The sequence below is a fragment of the Lactuca saligna genome, chromosome 4 (assembly GCF_052625555.1).
Source record: "Lactuca saligna cultivar CGN05327 chromosome 4, ASM5262555v1, whole genome shotgun sequence".
NCBI lineage: Eukaryota > Viridiplantae > Streptophyta > Magnoliopsida > Asterales > Asteraceae > Lactuca > Lactuca saligna.
In genome coordinates, this window is record NC_136420.1 from 18,278,372 (window position 1) to 18,301,487 (window position 23,116).

The following is a 23,116-nucleotide window of genomic DNA, read 5'->3' on the forward strand; positions in this document are numbered from 1 at the left end:
GAAAGACCTGATGAAAAAGGAGTGTTGTCCAAGGGGCGAGGTTCAAAAACTCGAAGAGGAACGTTGGAACCTTAAGATGAAGGGTTTCAACATATTGGCCTATACAGCCCGATTCAGCGATCTGGTGACCCTACGTCCGAACATGGTCCCCACCAAAAGCAGAAAGATTGAGAGATAGTATCAAGGAAATGTTCTAGCATCGAACCCTGCGACCTTTGATAATGCCAAGCAATTGGACCAAAGGCTTATCGATCACGGGGTTCCTCCTCCAACAACAACTACATCTGCTATCTCAGCACCAGCCAAAGGAGTCAACAACAAGAGGAAGCGCTAGAACCGAAAAAACGGCAAATCAGCTCAACCTTCTTCTAAGAACCAACCAGTTGTGGCTATCCATGCTGCCATAACCCTTGTTTCCCCTGTACCAGCAAAGCAATATGCAGGGAGTCTACCCAAGTGCACCAAGTACAATTTCGATCACAACGATCCCTACCGGGAAATGCACTGCACCAACTGCAACCGGAAGGGCCATACTATCCGGTTTTGTAAAGCACCACCAAGACCCATCACCCAGATCCCTGGTACAGGAGTAAGCCAGGCCTGCTATGGGTGTGGCGAGATAGGGCACATCAAAAGAAACTTCCCTAAAGCTGGGAATACGGGTGGAGTAGAGAGACTACTTTCTATTGGTCACAATGAAGCCGTGGCAGACCCCATGGTGGTCACGGGCACTTCAAAAGAAACCCCTCGGTATCCCAATCACAAAAGTGAGAGCATAATCTAAGTGCTTTGAAGCTTAAGGAAGAAGGAGGAGCTTGGGGAAATAAGAAGAAGCTAGTAGATTTGGCCACATCACCTCATTTCCATCATTTTCTACTAATCAAGTTTCTATCTTGGTCATTAGTTCATTAGATCTCTTCCTCTCTCTTTTATGATGGTTTATGGTCCAAGAATGATAACTTTTGGTATTTGGACGTCCTAAGCAAGTATTCCATTAGATTTGGGATCACTAAGGGTTGTTATGGCATAAAGGTGCAAACTTTATGACATTGGAACCGTCATGCAAGCTTTAAGGAGTTATTATGGACTTTTAAGCCCCAAAAAGCCATGCATGGAAGAAAAATGAGAGACTTTACGTGAGCAAACGATGTCTAAGGCCTGGATCTATGTTAGTACTCCTTAGCTTGGAATACTATGGCTTTTGGACAAGAATGTATGTCTTAAGGAGTAAGGGTTTGATCTTAACCCTTGTAGGAAAGGTATTAATGGGTAAAGTTGGAAACTTTACCCATCTAATAATGTTTCCAGAGTGTATAAGGAGTTTGGAGTGTAGATCTGAAGTGTAGAGGGCTTAATCTGTTAAAGTGGCCCAAACTAACTGAGGGACTTGGCGAGTCCAGGGAGGAACTTGACGAGTCTAAGCGAGTTGTCCCATTTCTGTTCATGCTAGAACTCAACGATTCTGAGGATTTACTCGATGAGTTGGATCGCGATTTCAGGATCCTGATTTATGGAACTCAGCGAGTTGAAGGAGCAACTTGGCGAGTTGAGTCAACTCGGAGCGTTGACTTTGACTTTGACCAAGGTTGACCTAGCCAGAGAAATATCAGCAGGACGTCAGCTTATGAGGTGAGTTTTCTACAGTAGGAACGGGTCGCAGGCACCAATTCTGGCCCATTTATGTATGTTAGTGTATACAAGATTTAGATCCGATGTCGGGGTTAGCCCAATGTAGTTTATATGTTACAGATTTTGGTCCGATATCGGGCGAGGCCCGAGGAAGGTTTATATGTATGTTACCGACCTACGGTTCGATACCGGGTGGTACCCAAGGAAGAAATGCATGCTTAGTTATACGTGTTGTCTTTGTGATACTTTTATATGCCTGTTAGGGAGATGAGTGTGGGTGGAGGCCCGTACCTCATCACTAGCTGAGTGTGGACAGGGTTCCATATCTTATTAGTAGCAGAGTAGGGGCGGGACCTAAGATAGGTGGGACCTTGAGACTAGCAGTTATAGTGATGTGTTTGCTTTTTATGTACTAGCTTAATTATGATTATATGTTTGCATGTGTATAGTGGGCAGGGCCGAGACAAGCGGGGCCTAGTAGAAACAAAATTGTATACCGAGCGGGGCTCGATGCTAGGCGAGGCCTGATGTCGGATTCGTCTGATGTCGGGCGGGGCCCAATGTAGCAGGATAGGCCCAATGCTTGAAGTATGTGATTATGTGTATGGTATGTGGTAGTTTGAGGAGACTCACTAAGCCTCTTTCTTACATTTTTCAGTTTTGGTTTCAGGTACTTCAGTTAGCCAGGGGAATAGCTCGGGGTGACTACATGGCACACACCACAGCTTTTAGCCTGGGATGATTTACTATGATATTTTGATACATCGATTGATATGATGTTTTTAAATATTTTCAGTTATATTTTCATGAGATGATTTGGATTACTATGGTTTATTTATGATTTAAAAAGAATTTTTTTGTGGACCGTATTTTGGGGAAGTTACAAGTTAGTATTAAAGCCTTGGTTTGAGGGATTCGGGCACACTTTCGGGTGTGTCTGAACTCAAACTAAGAAATTGGTATAGAAATTTCCAAAAAAACCCTTTTTATAAAAGGATTTTGAGAAAAGAAGAGAGTTTTAGAAAAAGCAAAAAGAATTTCGAAAAAAGAGAAAAGTGTGTGGTGCATGCAATCAGTCGAGCTCAAGTAAGTACTTCCAATTTACCAATACAAGTTTATGTTATGATATATGTACCAGCTTTATGATAACTACATGCTAGATTAGGGATAAGGATCTAGGGAGGATGCCTTATGTGATTGTTTTGTGTGAATCAACTTTATGAACTGCATGCTAGTACAGATTAGTTAGTATGATGGCTTGATTGGAATATTCTTGATTATGTGTACTCAATGCTCGAATGTTACTTGCTTTGTGCTTGTAGGAGTTCTAGTTGTCATTTACTAACTAGTAAATGAATATGTTAAGTTACATATTGCAAGGACTAAATAATTTCAAAAAGCTAGGTCTACCTCTATTTCGTAGATCTTGTTTGAGTCCAACCATTGAAGGGTAGGATCTCTCATTTGAAGAATTATCTAGTCTTAGTAATATGTAATGGTATTCGTGAGCTAGTTAGGGGGAGATAGCAGGGACTTCTTATGCAGCTGATGGCGGAGTGTGGGATGGTGATTACCCTAGGGAAAGCCTAGGATGAGAGTAGTGTTGGGAGCAGTAGTAGTAGTAAGGGACTTGGTTGAGCCAAGGCAATCCTTGAGGAAAGTACGGATAGATATGGAAGGTAGTATGGGCCCGTACTACTAAAAGCAGAAAATCCGTGCTCGAGTCAAGGAGGGATAAAATAAAATCGCGGAACTTGTAGTGTGTGCGTGATTCCTCGATAGTGATGAGTATTCTGATGGTTGTTATGTTATTATGCAGTATGGTGATGCTACGGGGTAGACCAGTGGGTAGTTCAAGTGACAGTGAGGGATCAAGCTCAGGCTCTGGAGCAAGGTAGCTAGATGAGCAGACTAGGGAGTTCATCTCCTCTGAGGTCACGCGCAATATGCTGGATCAGACTCTTGTGATCTTTGGCATGATCGAGGAGGGTATTTTAGAGCTTTTGGATGAGAGATTAGGTGCATTCTCCACCGAGATGACGGCCCCGGTGGGGGGGCGCATTGGCATTCGGGGAGCTCAGATCTTGTGGAGCTCCCGATTACCACAGGGCTCGGGACCCCATTCCGAGCATCAGATGGATGGCGGATGTCACCAATGCATTTCGCACCAGTAGATGTCCCGAGGGGGACAAGGTCCGACTCGCCTCTTGTCTTCTGAAGGACAGAGTACGTGATTGGTGGGAAGAGGTTGGACATGCGATTGGGGATGATGTTGCATTGGACGGGATGACATGGAGTGACTTCTCGGGCAGGTTCAAGGCCAAGTTTGCACCAGTTATTGAGGTGCAGCAGTTAATACGGGAGTTCCAGGACCTCCAACAGACTATAGAGATAGTGGCAGAGATCACCGCCGTGTTCATGGAGAGATCCCTTCTTGTTCCGCAATATGTGGCGAACAAGGAGATGAAGAAGGCTCAGTATCACGAGATATTGAGGAGAGACATCAGGCAGTTTGTGAGCCGGTCCAGCTGCAAGACGCTGGAGGATATGATTGCTCGATCCAGAAAGAGGGAGATTGACTTAGAGGAAAATAGGACGTGGAAACCAGTCGAGGTGCAGACATCCGTGGGATCAGGAAAGAGGCCCAAGATATCAGATACTAGATTGAGAGGTCATCAGGATCAAAGTCGATGTGGGAAGTGCGACAGGAGACACAAGGGTGCATGTAGGATTGGCACTGGTGGCAATTCTAGATGTTCCAGGTATGGTCAGATCAGTCATTATAGCAAGGATTGTACTGCTACCACCACTTAGGCATCTAAACTAATCTGATTCCATTATAGTCAAAGTAGCCACAAGAAGGCCCAATAGTCAATTTTGGAAGTAGCGGGTCAGGTGATAGAACCTGCCCCTGCAACATTGAGGATCACTGACGGCCGTTAGGGCCGGGCAGATGCGCCTGCAGTGAGGAGTAGGGAATTCCAGTTGGTTACAGAGGAGACAAGAGCAGCTTTCGATGTTGCAGGTGCGTATCATTTTTTTATTTATGATTTATTATTATTTTCTCACATCCGTATGAGTGATTATATCGTGGGATTATACTTGCTGCTTATGTTTGGATTATATGCCATCTGCATACCATGGTTCTTAGGGTAGTAGTGTGGGGACGTCTATGTATAAAATGAATTCTTAGGATGTGGTAGTTATAGCAAGTGTGATTAGAACACGGGAAGTGTTCTGATAGTCTTAAAGGGTCTTACTGCTTTAGTTTTGATTGGTTTTGGGAACAATCACAGTGATAAGCGTTGGTTACCAGCAAGATTGATCAATGGATGGTACGAAGGGATGAGGATCTTTCTAGGCGGATGTGATGTAATGTGTTAGTGGAACAAAAGTGAGGGAGAAGAAAGAAGGTAACTCGATGAGTAGAAGAAAGATTTGGACATGGGTGGAAGGACCTACTCGACGATTCGGGGAGGGCCTACTCAAAGAGTTGGTCTGGGTTTGGGAAACTGTAAATCCAAATTTTATACCTTATTTAAGCGTCCTTAACCCACACCCCCTGACCTCATTTAAAGCCTCCATTGTCGAAACCCTAATCCACGAGCCCTAATGCGTTGTTTGAGATACTGATCCATTATTGAGTGTTCTGGAGTTCTTTAAATCTTAAGGAAGAAGGAGGAGCGTGGGGAAAAAAGAATAAACTAGTAGATCCGGCCACATCATCTCACTTCCATCATTTTCTGGTAATCAAGTTTCTATGGCCCAAGAATGATAACTTTTGGGATTTGGACGTCCCAGGTAAGGATTCTATCAGATTTGGGATCACTAAGGGTAGTTATGGCATAAAAGTGCAAACTTTATGCCATTGGAACCCTCACGCAAGCTTTAAGGAGTTATTATGGCCTTTTAAGCCGTAAAAGGCCATGCATCGAAGAAAAGGCAGAGACTTTACGTGAGCAAAGGATGTCTAAGGCCTGGATCTATGTTAGTACGCCTTAGTTTGTAATACTATGGCTTTTGGACAAGAATCTATGTCTTAAGGAGTTAGGGTTTGAGCTTAACTGGGACATCCCCAAAATCACGGCCAGAAAAGACCGGTTTCATTTATGCTTTTAAAATAATTTCAGAGTAAATCCATTGATTTAAAAGAGTTGCGGAATTTGTTCCCAAAAACAAAATATGATAAAAATAATGTTTACCAAAGCATTTCATAAAGAAATGTATTTTTATTATATAATCAAAACTCGGGATGTCATCTTCCGATAGAGACACAAAAGCATAAACAACAAAAGATAGACCATACAACAGTTACATATAACAACTGGTCTAATAAACAAAATAACTTGATGATTCATCCATCGTATGCCCTCGCGTCACTACCTGTAATACAAATAAACTGAATGGGTCAGGCTTGGGAGCCTGGTGAGCATACAAGGTTTTCAACCCACAATAAATAATTATATTTAATTTCATCAACCAACAATAATCCGATTACCCATTCCCGTTATCCTCACTTTACATCCCTAAAACACATCTATTACAAGGGGCCTAATCTAGGATTTTCATCGGGACGGACATTACTACAAGGGGTTTCCTCAGTAATAGATGTTCTAAAGGCAACCATGAGGGGGATATAGTACACCGGTGAACACATCGTTCATAACACCTACAGGTTATGAACCTGCCAGCCTTCCACTGGACTATCTAGAAAGAATCTGTGGTCATCATCCATACTCTGCTAGACGACTAGGTCAACAACAACAACATCGAGGCCTCTCATCTGTTTATCACACATCAACTATCTACCCATGTTCTACCCAACATATCAGTAGATAAAAATATATATTTTTATACATAGTTTAAAAACTATATAGCATTCTCATTCAATACATATTCCAAACAACAGATGAGACACATACACATAACACGTATTTCATAGAGAACAAATCATATCAATGAGATAGAAGAAAGTGAATATACATTCACACATATAACAACAAAATATACACATAACACATATTTTATATAAAATACTTCATAATTATGCGTTAGAAGAAATTAACTACACACTCACTTGATCAGAAGATGATCGGATAGCACCACGGCTCTAAGAGTAGTATTCTTTAGTGAAACCGTGATCTCTTCACACATTGGGCTTCTTGCGGGCAGAGCTTGGGCTCGGGAAACTCTTTCTTCTCGGGATCTTCGAGGCTTCGGGACTAGCTTCAGGTCTCGGGATGATATCGGGGCTTCGTGGGTACTTCTGTGCATGTAAATCGAGGTAATATGGGTGAGAGAAGGGTGAATTAGCAACCTTGGCCGGCTGCCCCTGCAAATATATTTATAGGGAAAATTTCTCATTTTCCACGTCGTGAATAGTGTTTTCACGTTGTGGGCTTGAACGTCATTGCATGTGTCATTGTCCACTTGCTCTGTCAGGCTCCAGAAGGCCTCACAAGTCATGCCACGTCGAAGGCACTGTTTCCACATCGTGGCTACTGACACAGCTTTGGGGTTCACACCCCGAACTTCAGAAATTCATAACTTTCGCATACGAACTATGTTTTCGACGTTCTTTATATCGACGCGTAGGTGAGAATATGCTCTACAACTCTCGTTTAGACTCCGTTGGCTAATTTTGACTTTATTTATGAATATATTATAAATATATTACTTTTATATTATTTTTAGTAGGCTGGGACAGAAAAACTCCATTAGAAATTCATAACTTCTTCATCCGACGTCCGTTTTCATCTATCTTTTTACCGTTGGACTACTATCAACGAGATCTTCGATTCTCGTTTAGATTGTTTTGGCTAAAAATCACTCGATCTCATATTCAAGTATTCGGGCTGCATACCGCTAAGTCGAAACTCCGGAAAATCATAACTTCCTCATACGAAGTCAGATTTTGGCGTTCTTTTTTTGCACGCTCTCGGTTTAACATATTCTACAAATTTCATTTAGATTATTAAGGCTAGATATCGCTATATCTTAAATTCTTATTTTACGTCATTCATCGTTGTGTCGGTTCTGTCGCAAAACTTTGACAGGTCATAACTTCTTCATTATAACTCGGATTTTAGCGTTCTTTATATATTCGGAAACCTCTTTTCGACCACTACAAAATGATCCATAGATATTGAGCTTATCTAACATTTCATTTTCACGCTCATTCTTAACCTTTATTCAATTAAGACACACAAATAAGCACAAAACACATAATAGTCAAATAATACACTCCTATTATTTCAAAACAGATTACAAAGGTTAACCTAGACTATTACATTAACATTAATGACAAGCCCAGAAACACAGGCGTTACATTAACCCTTGTAGGAAAGGTATTAATGGGTTAAGTTGGAAACTTTACCCTTCTAGTAGTGTTTCTAGAGTGTATAAGGATTTTGGAGTGTAGAGGGATTAATCTATTAAGATGGTCCAAACTGACTGAGGGACTCGATGAGTCCAGGGAGGGACTCAATGAGTCTAAGCGAGTTGTCCCATTTCTGTACTTGTTTTCTTTGTGATACTTTTATGAGCCTGGTATTGAAATGAGTGTGATTGGGGCCCGTATCTCATCACTAGCTGAGTGTGAACGAGGTTCTGTATCTCATTAGTGGTAGAGTAGGGGCAGGGTCCTTGAGACTAGTAGTTATAGTGATGTGTTTGCTTGTTATGTACTACCTTGATTATGATTATATGTTTGTATGTGTATAGCGGGTGGGGCCCAGAGACAGCCGGTGCCTAGTAGACATAGATCTGTATACCGAGCGGGGATTAATGCTAGGTGGGGCTTGATGTTGGATTCGTCCGATGCTAGGTGGGGCCCGATGTAGCAGGCTAGGCCCAATATTTTTAGTATGTGATTATGTGTATGGTATGTCGTAGTTTGGACAGACTCACTTAGCTTTGTGCTTATAGTTTTCAATTTTGGTTGTATTTACTTCAACTAGTCAAGGAAAGAGCTCGGGATGAATGCATGTCACACACCATAACTTTTAGCTTGGGATGATTTGGATTACTATGGTTTATTTATGATTTAAGAAGAATTTTTTTTGGACCGTATTTTGGAGATGATACAACCGATTACCAGACTGATTTAAATAAAAAAAACAGTTTCTAAACAATTGATTATCTAGTTTTTAGGTGTTAAAATTTGAGGCAAGTAAAACAACAAATAAGGAAACTATTAATAACCATAACATTTTTTTTAAAAGGAAAGATAGGAAAGGGAAAATCGAAAACCCTAGAGGACTAGGGGTTTTCTAAAAACAACGGGTATAACCTGGTTTTTCTAGTTTTTCACTAATGTGGATATTATAGGAAAAACCCTAGGATTTGATACCTCTGATGGGTTTTGTAGGTTACATTAAAATTAAATTAACATTAGTTGCACAATGGAATTTACATACAACATTTTATGGGCACATGCAACCTAGAAATCTAGGGCTTTTCTCAAAATAGCAACATACTTTGAAAACTAATCTAACCTATGTATTATTGAAAATCACAAGATTAAAAATGCATACCTTTTGCTATAATCAATTATAATAATATAATTTCTTCAAACCTATAACATTCCATTTAAAATAGAATGGTTAAATAATAAACTGGAACCCCAAGAAGTAATTTTATTATTATTATTATTTTATTATTATAGCCGAAAATCAAATAATAATTAGCAATGTGTAGGTTTCGGGAAGCCAAATGACAAGATTTGAATCTCTGGGGGTTAAAGTAGAATTTCGGGGCTTATTTAGTAAGGATTTTGGAAAGGAGGGTGTAATTAGTAACATTTGGACTCATTCTGAAAGGAATCTCCGAAGTCATGGTAGAAAGAGTAATATATGGACCTATCTTGAAATAAATGGAGGAAGGAAGGGCTAATAGTGTGATTATGGACCAAATTTTATATGGATCGGGTTTTATAAGCGGTCATCCCTCCGTAACCCTAACCCTAGTAGCATTTCAATCGTCACCCTCTTCCCTATGACCTCCGGCACCGCTACTCGCTACTATTGAAGTCGTAACCCACCGTTGAAGCCCTTGTTGCCGATGACAATAAGGGCCACCGGGAAAGAAAGTTACGTGGGTTTGTGCCACTGTTTACTCATTAGACCGCCTTTCCTTCCCGACGGAGTCAAGTAAAAGCTAGTCCCCCACAGTCTTCTTCTTCTTTTGTCGCTGCAAGGTCGCCATTCTGGGCGGCTGTTGTGGCTGATGTTCTCCTCTGATGGCCATGCGGCACCGTTCGTATTGATGTCTCCCTCTCCTGCCGTCATCATGTGCCACCAGGTTGGTGGCTACATGTGTTTTGGTGTGTAAATTTGAGTGATGTTGTGATCATCGTCTTCTTTTGGAGCGTTTTTGTTGGCCGTAAAACCCGAGGAAACCACCACAGCTTCCAACCGTGGTGGCTGACGCTGCTAGTTCTTTTCTGCCACCCTTAACCACCATGTACGAGTGGCTGTGAGTGTGGTTCAGTGTTTGTATGCGTGTGTTTAACTTGTGAGGGTTGTAGGATCGTTTCTTGACCGGAGATTCAAAGAAAAACCCCGTTACCACCACCGTGAGATGGTGGTTGCTACCATGAAGCACCACCGGCCACCACAAGGGTGGTTATGTGTGTGTTATTTTATGATTGTGTGTGTGTGTGTTATTTGGATATTTTTGTAAATTGTATTGTAATCGGTATAAGAATAATAGAAGGAAACTTATAACCACCACCGTTAGGTGGTGGCTGCCGCCTCCTACCGCCACCAACTGCCGTGTTAGGTATCGGTGTGCCTAGTTTACATTTTGACTCGTTTGGGGTGCTTGGACAGAATGGGCCCAATGAAACCTTAGTGGGCCCAACGAAACCCTAATGGGCCTAATGAACCTTAATTGATCAAAAGACTTAGCTATTGGGCCTATTGGGCTAAGATGGAATTGGAAACCCTAATTAGGGTTTAGAAAACCCTAATATTGGATTTATGTGCTTTGGACTTATCGGGACCCACATTTGGGCCATTGGAATTGGACTATGTATTAAGCCCAATCACACCATATGATTTATCTACTAGAGTGGTGGACATAATGGATTAAGTCCTTAATGGGTTAAGTGAGAAACACTTAACCCTAATTGTCATTTTATGTGAAACCTTAATTTCACTTGGGATTTGAGTTAGGTCTTTCTATTGGGATTTGGTGATTTGGATATTGATGGGCCATCCAAGAAGAATTATATGGACTATAATAATTTAATGGGCTTTAGGGTAAGTCCCATGTGATGGTTTGGGCCCAATTTGGAAAATTGGGCCATAATTGGGCCTTTATGATTATGAGATATTGGGCTATTAGAAATGTCAAATGTTTAGACTGGACTAAATGGTTGGGCCTTTGAATGAGACCATGTAAAGTTTGGGCCCAATTTGGAAAATTGGGACATATGTTGGGCTTTGGTCCATGGTTTGACTTTTGGGCCTTTGGATTAGGCCTTAGACTGAATAAAGCTAAGTTAGGGTAAAGTAGTCTTTTACCCCAAGTGTGGAGTTGTGGTTATGCATTGGGACCCAATTATTAATTGGGTATTGTTTGATGTTGACAGTTCGGGAACCTATCAACCAACACTGGAGTTTTATCTGCAGGACTTCAGTAGTGCCAGGTGAGTCTCCTCACCATACCAATGTGTCTAAGGCACCAATGCCGACCCATTTTATGATATGTGATACACTAACTGAAGTTGTATTATGTGGCATGTAGTTGATTATGTGATAAGGAGTATGCTAGTGATTATATGGTATGCTAATTGATTGCATGGAAGACCTCGGGGGGGGGGGGTTCCGGGGCACTTAGGTGTAAAACCTTGGAGGGTTTCCACGCATCCTAGGTAAAGACATTAGGGGGTTCCATAGGCACTATAGTGTAAGACCTTGGAGGGTTTCCATGGCATCCTTCGTTAAGATCGGGTGGGGATTCCCATGGTATTGGGCTAAGACCATGTGGGGGCTCCCATGGCACCTGGTGTAAGACCCTGGAGGGTTTCCAGGGCATCCTTATGTGTTTGCATGTTTAGATTAGATGTTGGTATGTTTGGTTTGATTGGTAGTTAGTGAAGAACATGTGGGGGTTCCCATAACAGTGGACTAAGACCTTGGACGGTTTCCAGGGCACCCCGTGTAAGACCTTGGAGGGTTTCTAGGGCTTCCCTATATGTTTATATGCATCGTTGGTGTAGTTGATATGATTTACATGAGTATGTGAATAAGACCTTGGAGGGTTTTCATGACATCTTTATATGTGTATATGCTTGCTTATGCGATGGTTAGGGTTTATGTAGCTATTATAGCTGATATAGATTATGTGGTTATGTGGATTGTGTGGGGTATGCTCTGGAGAACTCACTAAGCCTGGTGCTTACAGTTTTGTTTATGGTTTCAGGTATCATCGATTTGGAAAAGAAGGGTTTGGATTGATCGCAGTGCACACACCTATGATTTCCGTAATGAATGATTTTGGGATAAGCTCTGATAAATATTTTACTTAATGATGATTTGAAATGTTTGAAATAAATGGTATCAATGCTTTAGCTACATTTAAAAATGAAATTTTTACTCTTGATTTTTGGGTCGTTACAAATCCCTTTCTTGGAAAGCAAGCACCATAAGTATGGTGCCTCTAATGGCTCACAAACAATACCCTACAAAGATAAGGAATGATTTGGAGAGAGGAAAGAGGATGTATTTCGGATATGACTTCTCAAATGGTAATCCTTATAAGGTAAGGAAGGTTTCCAGAACCCTTCTGGAACCAATGTTTTAAAACCATTTTTTTAGTTAAACCAGTATGGTGATTGATTTCCGCTTCAACCGGTTCGATCGTCGGGTCAACGGTTTCTATAATTTTCATATGTTTCCTATTTCCTACAAATACATACATACATAAATTAAGAATTTCAAGTTCACAAGTTCAAACATAAAAAACACACATAAAATCAAGTTGTAGATCAATCCAAATACATTAACATGACAAATAACCATAAGTTTTACATCAATCCACACACGTCAAAAAGAAAATAAAGTTTAATACCGAAGCAAAATATAATTTTAGATGAATACAAGCAAAACAAAAAACTTCATAACATTTAACATATGTTTTTATTTAGTAAAATCTAAATAGATGTGAAAAATTATCACCAATATTTATTATGCATAATGGTTCTTAAATATGTTCTTATTCAATTTTATAGGTTTAATATAACCGGTTTAATAATGTTTTTATAAAAACCGGTCGATTTGTTTCGTTTTAAAATAGGCATAAAACTGATAACAGTTGAATCACTCTCTTCCCCGGTTCAAGTTCCAACTGGTTCGACTGATCGGTTCAAACCAGTTTTTAAAACACTGTCTGAAACCCCTCCAAAATCATCCACCGTGTGGAAGGTTCTGAAATTGCATTGTTTGCTCAACTATTGAACAATTGCAATCCAATCATTGCACCTTTAATTAATTCTGATTAATCCAAAATTAATTTCCAATTAATTCTGATTAATTTTAAATTAATTCTTAACTTTTTTAATTAATTTATTAATCCTATAATAAATTAACAAATCAATTTATTAATCCTATAATAAATTAACAAATCAATTTCTTACTCTCCTAAAGATGTTCTTAACCATTTCTAATTATTAAGGGTAACAAATCAACTATTGAACCACTCCCTTCCCCGATTCAAGATCCAACCGGGTCGACTGGCCGGTTCAAACCAGTTCTTAAAACATTGTCTGAAGTTGAGCAACTCAAAATGTAAGTCGTAAGCTCTATAAATTAGCCAACTTCGTGTGACACTATTTATAAATTAGCCCGCTTTTGTTCTCCAACTTTTATATATATTATAATTTCGGCCTCCTAAATCAAAAGTGGAAGTAACTCGAAATGTAAGTCGTAAGCTCTATAAATTAGCGAGCTTCGTGTGGCACTTTTTATAAGCCACACAAAGATTAATATTCATACCTATCAAAAAAATTTACATTAAACAATAATAAAATATTTTTCAATCGATCAACCCACTTTTTCCCCATTCTATGTTTATGTTGTGTATATTTTCTCTCTTATAACCACATATTTTCTGTTTAAAAAATAATAATAGGTTTAATTTTTGAGAAATTAAATATCTTTCTACTTTTGTTCCTACAACCAATTAAATAATAACATGTATCTCTTCCCCGGTTCAAGCCCGCTTTTGTTCTCTTAATTTTTTTACATTTAATCGAAGAAAGTAATGTTAAAAAGTAGATAAGGAGGAGATATGATGCAACACAAATAAGTTGGAGACAACTACACTTTTCTTATTATAGAAGTTCACATTTCAAGCAATTTTGAAACTTTAGCCTTTTGTACTTACATTTTCAATTATTTGATAGATATGGTACAAGTATACCTTTTGACTTAACTAATTGCATTAAGGGTTAATCACTAAAATGCTAAGATGATTATTGATTACAAAAAAATTATGTTTTAAACATTTGTCATAAAATAGCGATACATCTTGTGAAATATGTTTTTTTTTTTTTTTTCATAAAATTCCTATTTTTTCCAACATGATAATAACGTTTTGTGAAATGATAATGTTTTTATATAACAAAATGGTCTTGTTTTGTGAAAAAAAATGAATTTTGTGATTTTTTGAGAAAAAAAAACATTGTAATAAGATGCATTCATAAAGCAATTTAATGAAAAAATAATGTGTCCATTTTTGGGAAATATCAAAAAGATGTAAAAGATATTGTAACAGGAACCATTCATAAAGCACTTTCATGAAAGAAGACTATGCCTATTTACGGTAAAGTTAAATATTTATAATATGTATATTTTATGAGAGAACCTCGTATATTTTGGTCATTTTAATAACTAACCATTGGTGAACTTTAAATTTTATGTATAATAGCATCTCCATTTTTTATTCATTCCTCTTTGTTTATAGAATAAAAAATAAAATAAAATTATCAATTCAGTTTTCTTTTACACTTAAGAAATAGATAAATAAATAGAAACATACTTGGTTTCTAATATATCTAGTTTGGTTTTATATAAACCTACTTTACGTAATTTATGTAATTTTGTGTTTATATAATTTAAGAATACTATTAAACTTTAAATGTGATAAAATTTCAAATGTATTAAATATTTTAATAGTTTTTAATAATTTATAATCTGATAAAAAAGAAAAAAAACGTATTCACATACATTCATATTTTACGAAAATTCAAATTGACATGGACACATCTTATATATATATATATATATATATATATATATATATATATATATATATATATATATATATATATATATATATATATATATATATATATATAGACACACACGATTGAATTATTATAATCAACTCATCATTTTTCAATACTAAAAACGTCAATCTTCTTCAAATAGTGTACCTAAGCTATATATCTAGGCTAAAAAAATAACAATTTTTTTTTATTTTTTTTCAAAATTTACATGCATGCACAATCAGCAGTTGTACGGACTGTTGATAATCACAATCAGCAGTCATATGGACTGCTGATATACACAATCTGCAGTCATATGGACTACTGATGAGCAATCAACAGTACATATGAGTGTTGATTGTGCTCATCAGCGATCATACAAAAAAACCAAAAAAAAAAATCATTAAATTTTTTTTTAGCTTAGTTATGGTTTAATTCGGTTCAGGTGACGACTCAAAATATAGTGAGAACTTCTAGGACTAACCGTGACCAGTCGAACCCCTTAAGGATATTTATGTCCAACAACAAATTAAATGGCTTGCGATCAAATTAAAAATAAATGTTGGCAGGTAAGGCACTTAATCAAATATGAGCCACCAAAATCCCACATTATAGCTATTGCACTGTCTTATATGGGTTACTGTTGTGCGTATCAACGGGTCTGATGCAATGTTAAAGATTTGGCGCCTAAAAAAAGGTGAAGCACGACCGTGTACATTGCATTAACAAATTCCACTTAGGTGCTGTTTGTTTTTTCGAAGTGAATCTGTTTGAAGTCTGCGGACCACCTCTGCAGACCTCTGCAGCAGAAGAGGTGGACCAAAGTGCTGCAGACTGTAATGAGAAGCATGTTTGTTTTCTTAACGTCTGCAGACTGCTGCAGATATTAAAAAATTTAAAATAAAGTAATTTAATAAACCGAAAATAGTTTGTTAATACCAAAAATTTAATAATTGTAGTCTTAAAACATTGAAATAAAATTCAAACAACGAAATTAGTCTTACAATAACATTTTTAAATAAAATTCATACAACCAAACTTTAATAATTTTCATTCCATATTTTGCATCAATTGTTCGGCAATTTCATCCCGTAACTGGCTCATATATTCACAGTCCGCAGCAGTACCATGTGTTGGAATCTCATCTTCATCATTATCAACGACCGCATTGTTATTTCGAACCGAGACATTTGGTTCATCATATCGTGCAAAAAACTCATCACGTAGTCCCTCTCTTCTTATAAAATTATGAAGCGCAAAACATGCTAGAGTAATGTTTCGTTGTGTAACCAACGAGAATGGTGTCATCCTCTTCAGTATAGGGAATCGTGCTTTCAAGACACCAAAAGCACGTTCAATGACATTCCGAAGTTTTGCGTGTCCATGGTTAAATTTTTCTTTATTCGTTAATGCACGTCTTCGACGGAAATCTCCAAGCCAATACCTAACATTACGGTACGGTGCCATAAAACCTCGAATGTTTGCATAGGCGGCATCACATAGATAATATTTATCTGTAAAAAAAAGTCATTTATTTTCAAATAAAGATAAAACTATTTAAATAACCATAAATTTACCTGGAGGTGGAAGCGGGAATGGTGCATGTGGATTTGCTAATGCTTCTGATAAAATTCTAGAATCGTGTGCTATCCCTTCCCAACCGGCAACAACAAACGTAAACATCATGTTAAAGTCACATATTGCCAATACGTTTTGGTAACAATCGCCTTTTCCCCTACTTCTATATAAATCCTGTTTGTTTGCAGGGACAACAGCATGTATCAAAGTGCCATCAAGTGCACCAACTGCTCCCTTGAACACTCGTCGTAGCCTCCTATTATGTCCCGGAATGTTTGGATTCGAATTAAAAGATGTTGGTACTATAATGTCATGTGCGAAAAGCAACATTTTGGCCAACACTTCATGAAAAAACTTATGAATTGTTTGCTTTGAGTGTTGAAATCTCCGCTTGATAATCACATAACGTTGGTTATGACCGATCATCATCAAAAACATAGCCATCTTCTCCTCAACCGACACATGTTTGCTATCCTTTAACGCGTAGTTTACTCTAAAATGAGCACATAGTCGGACAAATGATTCACGAGACATGCGTAACACTTCAAGACATTGTAGAGGATTACGATGAAGTAACTCTAACGTAAATTCATGTCCTGTCATTTCCGAATCGTTGTCCCGCACTCGTTTTACACCCCTCTTCCAAAAGTAGCAGACATACAAGTACATAAGAATTATGAGTAGTATCTTTTTGTCGTGATCCATTACAAACCTATTAATAAAGAAAACATATAATAACATAAGATAATAATATATCATAAGATAATAATATAACATAAGATAATAACATAAATCTCAAGTACCAAAAAAATATAACATAAATTTCAAGTACCAAAAAACATATCATAAATCCCAAGTAGCAAATAACCAAATAACAAAATAACATTCAAGTACCAAAACATATCATAAATCCCAAGTAGCAAATAACCAAATAACATATAAACTTAACGAACAATCTTTCCATCCTTTAAAACTCCTAAACTTGTAGTTGTCATCTCGATCCATCCTCTTAATATTTGTGGATCATTGGGCAAATTTACCCACATCTCTCTAATATTCATGGTCCCTCCAAAAATGTGATACGCATCAAATCGTATAGGGTCTATTGGGTCTAACTCGAGCAACTCAAGCTTCTCTAAACACTGGGGAATTGTTGGCCCTTGAGTCAAATGGCGTAGAGCTTTTTGCATCTCCAGTGCTAAATCATCAGCAGTAATAGAAGCTTTAGGCGAGGCACAAGAAGGTGGATCAGGTGAGGCACTGGGAGCTCGAGGTCTAGGAGTTGAAGGTTTAGCCCTTTTGTTGGGGTTACCAGAAGGTGAAGCAACATAAGGTGAATCAACAAAAGGTGAAGCAGCAGAAGGTGGAGTCTGAGTAAAATGTTCACTTGTATGATTGGAAAAAAAATCATCTTCATCTATGTTAATGGAAGGCGCGTCCAAAAGCTGTAATGGTGCGCCATGGAAAGAAGATGATCCCGATGGTGTTTGGGATGTGGCATAGCTGAGATTACCAGATGCACTGCTTCCATCAAAGAGTTCTGCACAAAGCTCTGGAAACAATAATGGGACGGTTTTCAAAGAAGCAGCTTTCGGATGTCCCTAAACGCAATCAATGTAACAAAAGTAATATAAGAATAAATATGTGTGTGTGTGTGTGTGTATATATATATATATATATATATGTATATATGTATATATGTATACCTTTTTAAAGTCCTCCCACTCCTCATTTGTTAAGTTAAAAGTATTTGTTTGTGGGTTGTAAAGGTTTCCAGTTTTGTTTTTTAAGTATAACCATCCTGTGTATTTGGCTTTAAGGTTATCATAGGCGTTTTTTAATTGTCGTTGATTCAAATCCACGCCATACCTTTCCTTAATAGTTGTTCCTAACTTGTGCCATGATTGTTTGTGCAAACTCAAACCTTTTCTACCCACGGTTTGCACTTCTTCAATACAAGTTTGCAATAAGCATTTTGTTTGCTCATTGGTCCATGTGTGTTTATCTCCCATTGCTAATAACAAAAAAAAAATATAGAATACATACTTTAGCTACAAAGATTAATCATATTCCAACATAATCAACAAATAAGTTTAGGATATTCAACAACAATACATCATGAATGAACAAAAAAACAAACAATTAAGCAAAGATTATGATTTTGAAACCGAGGGCATGCAAGAAATCACAAAATTGGTCCTCAAATGCAAAGAATCGGTACTCAAATGCATAAGAAATCACAGAATTTGTACTCAATTTCATACAATCGTTAGTCAAATCAATAAGAAATCAAAAAAAAAATAAAAATAAAATAAAATAAAAAATAACTGATCTAGAAACCGAGGGCATTCAAGAAATTTATAATTTATAATATAATCATATATTTGCAATATTGTAAAGCCACTTAACATTGCAGGAATTTGAGATTCCATTGCTGGAATTTGAGACCTCATTGCTGGAATTTGAGATTCCATTCTCACTTAACATTCCTATGTTTGATTCATTCCAAAAGATTACAATCAACATACTTTTTTCCTACTTTTATGCATACTTTATACAATGGTATTGGAATTTGAGATTCCATTCCCACTTAACATTCCTATGTTTGATTCATTCAAAGAATCGGTACTCAAATGTATAAGAAATCACAGAATTTGTACTCAATTTCATTGAATCGGTGCTCAAAGAAATCAGAAAAAAAAAAAAAAATTTACCTGTGAAGATCGAGGGCAGCAGTAAGCGGCGTAGGCGACCGGCGATGGCTGGCAGCGGAGGCGACCGGCGATGGCCGGAGGCTGGAGTCGTCGGACCGAGAAGAAGCCGAGAAGAAGAACGGGAAAGAAAAGGCAGCGGCGCTTTTTTTTTGTTTAGGGCATAGAGTGATTTTTTAGATGAGGTTAGAAGTAGTTAGAAGAGGTAAGCCCACTGCTGTGTGGGGAAGAGGACGGGAAGAGGTTTTTAAGCCCGAAGTCTGCAGAAAAACAAACAGCTGCGAACCTAAAAGTGCTGCGCGTGTGCTGCGCCACGCAACACTAAGAGGTTAGAAGAGTTTTTTTCTAAAAAACAAACACAACCTTACTGAACACTTTAATTTCTGTAATATTAAATGCGGTGGAACTTGATTTTTAATATTATTATATTATAATCTTACAAATTATCACAACATATACCATTTTATTGTTTATTATTTTTAATACTTTTATATATCTGGCTATACACATATATAAGTCAAGTAATATATAATTGCAATTCATTAATTTTATTATTTTTATTAAATTACTTTTTCTACAAATTATCACATATCAACACACTTTTTTTGTTTTAATATTTTTTTTTTCAGATTTATAGTTTCTTTTGTTTTTTTCTTTTTTTTTTTCTTTTTTGGTCTTTATGATTTTTTTTTATAATTTTATGATATTTTTTTCTAATTTTTTCAACTGTATTTCAGTATGATTTTTGAACTTTAAAAATAATAAAAAATTTCAATATTAAGAATCATAATATTTTTTAATCATATTATTTTGGATCATAAAATATTTGGATCATATCATTTTGAATCATATGATTTTGGATCAAAATATATTCATTATTATTATTATTATTATTATTATTATTATTATTATATATATATATATATATATATATATATATATATATATATATATATATATATATATATATATATATATATATATATATATATATATATATATGAAAGTTCTTAAGAAAATGAATAGTGAATTTGCCATTTTTTAGTAGAATTGGTTCTTGTACTATTGTTGGGCTTCAAAGTTAGGAATAGAAATTTAGATGTTTTTGGCAACTTTGCTCCTCATTCTTTATCCATTTTGACACTTTTGGTCCTTACAATCAATATTTTTACATTTTTTAGGAACCTTTTAATATTTAAAATTTGGCTACAAAACTTTAACGATTTGATAACTTTGATCTCTTTTCTAAAAAAATTGTTAATTCCTACCCCTTTAATTATTTATCCATTTTGACACTTCTGGTCTTTGCAGTCAAAACTTTTACATTTTTTCATAAAAACATGAAAAAAACGGTCCGGAGCAAAGCCCAGACTTTTCATCCTTGCACTTTCTACGTATGTCATATTTATCGATTCGGAAACAACATTTAGCGGGGGTAACCTTTCTAGTTTTAATTATGTTTTTGTTCATAACAAATATTTGATCGTTATTTTTTTGGACCGTTCAATTTTGAATTAAAAAATAAACTATTAAGGATCATATAATTATTAACCATAACATTTTGGATCATAAATGCTTTGGATGATATAATTTTCTATCAAAAAAAATTTCAACCAAAAACAATATTTTTTCTCACAACAAGTTTTTGATCATAATTTTTTTGAATCATAAAATCTATGATTGAGGATCTTAACATTATCTAATCATAATATTGTTGAATTTTTCGTACAAACTCACTAAAATATTAATATGAAGACCTCCCTTAACGTTTCTTTGATTTTGGAAACAAAAAAAAATCTATCACTTTAAATCTTTAAGTAAGTGGCACCAAATGTCGTTGTAGGTTCTTCACCTATAGACAATGGAAAGATCATATTATTATGTTGAGCACTTTACACTATATAGAATAGTAAATCAGCTAGACAAAAAGACAATCGAATGATATACTTCATTCAACAAAACCCTGAATTAATTATAGTTCTAAAGAACTCTACTTGATTATTGCCATTACTATGACTCACTATCATATAATTGTGATCCTTGTTGAATCAGTGTAAAAGTGAGTCAATAACCAAAAGTTACAGGCCCATAAAAGCTTTATTCCATAATACACAACATAGATGTTGATTAAATACAAAATGGATTTCTTATGTCTCAATCTGAATAATTAATTTAACAGAGAATATCTTCAAAATGTATATGGAAAGTGAAACCACCATATGTAAATGAAAAAGATTATTTTACTCAAAGTAGTTAAGCATATGGCTTAAAACCAAATTTTATCATAACTAAGTAATCAAGTACATCACATCATCAGTAAAATAAGACAACATTAGGTTGTATCAAAGAGAAAAAATTTAGGTGGAAACAATAATAACAAAAGATGAAAAAAGAACAGAGAATATATATAAATAACTATATAGCCTTTTGATAGCAACTTAATGTTGAGAAGCAAGAACACTGTTAGTTACGGTGTTGTTTGTTTTTTCTAAAAAACCTCTTCTGATCTCTTATTGCTGCGTCGCGCAGCACACGCGCAACACTTGGCCCTTCGCATCTGTTTGTTTTTCAGAAGACTTCTGACTTAAAAACTGATGCGTGTGTGCTGCGTGACGCAGCACTAAACCAGCTGCTTCAAACCTCTTCACGTCTTACTTTAACTTACTGCAGCAGTCTGCAGACGTTAAAAAACAAACAAACTTTTTTTAAATGTGTGCAGCCGTTTGTTCCACCTCTTCTGCTACAGAGGGTTGCAGAGGTGGTCCGCAGACTTCAGACATTTTTGCTTCGAAAAAAACAAACAACACCTAAGTGTCCCATGTTACTTGGAGATCTATTTAATACAAAAATGGAAACAAAGTACACTTTAGAAGGTACCTACAAAGACAAGTAGAGCCGCATCCTCTTTCCATAAATCTACTTATATAACAATATCTTTGCGCTTCCTTTTTGCACATCCCTACGATCTGCACCAGTTGAAAAATTCAAAGGAAAAGATGTATGAAGAAGCAAATTGTTTGAGATTAAACTTAAACTATCAACCGTGGATTGAAAGTTGAAAGTTTCATGTATACAAGCTACAGAATCCAAATAGACTAAATGTACTTTTAGACATATTGAAATCCTTAATTAGTCTATATTTTCATTTGTAGTTCATCTAACTCAAAGTAACTACGGTTTTGTAGATGCACTAAAATCCATCAGCCTGCACAACTTTCTAATCAAGATGACTCTTCCATTTTTTTTTTGAAAAGCTAGCATATGTTCTTAACTACATTTTTTTTAAATCATCTGATATTAGAAATTAAAAATAGAAAACGAGTTACCAGTTCATAATTGTTATTAATTTAATAAAATGAAAACAAAAGTAAATCTAACCTTCTTCCTGAACTTGAAAATCATATTTGAAAAATCTGACAAAAAACTCTGAACATCAAGATCTTGAATTGCATCATTTAAGAATCATAATCGAGACTAATCTGTACATCTCCTTCTCCATCTTCGTCGATGATCGAAAAGCAAGTCGAAACAAGTCGATAGTAGCAATGAAGGAAATCCAAATCCTAGGATGATGAATCCATTTCCAGAGTACTCAATGTTGCTGCTAGATTTTGATTCAAGGACAGTAGCAGGAATCAGATAAGTACCTTTCTAACTACAATGTAAATGTAAGGATCGTTGATTCTGATAACCGATCGTCGATTTTGTTAGTGAAATGAACCAACATTCCCGATTTGTTTGGGTGTATTCACTCTAAACCTGTGGATCCAGATGAAGAATGTGAACGATGGATTTCTTATTCACTGTTGACAGGTTTACCCTCAAGTATTTTGCCCTTAAGAAGAAAAGCCAAAAAGAGTTCTCATTAATTTCAAAACTGCCACCGCCATTTTGAATGAAAAAAATAAAAAACTCTATTTAATCT

General features: G+C 36.4%; 1 protein-coding gene across 1 annotated transcript; it reads right to left on the reverse strand.

Moving 5' to 3' along the window:
- Positions 1 to 15,952: 15,952 nt before the first annotated feature.
- LOC145039338 (uncharacterized) lies at positions 15,953 to 17,083 on the reverse strand. Its single transcript, XM_078987408.1, has 2 exons — positions 16,480 to 17,083; positions 15,953 to 16,416 (listed from the first exon to the last, which is right to left on the reverse strand). The coding sequence occupies exons 1-2, from the start codon at positions 17,081 to 17,083 to the stop codon at positions 15,953 to 15,955; spliced, it is 1,068 nt and encodes a 355-aa protein (XP_078843534.1).
- Between the last annotated feature and the right edge of the window lie 6,033 nt (positions 17,084 to 23,116).

Coding starts and splice junctions, on each gene's coding strand:
- LOC145039338 (XM_078987408.1), bottom strand. CDS start 17,083: ATGACAGGACATGAATTTACGTTAGAGTTACTTCATCGTAATCCTCTA. Junction 16,417..16,479: donor ATTCCCGCTTCCACCTCCAG/GTAAATTTATGG, acceptor TTTTTTTTACAG/ATAAATATTATCTATGTGAT.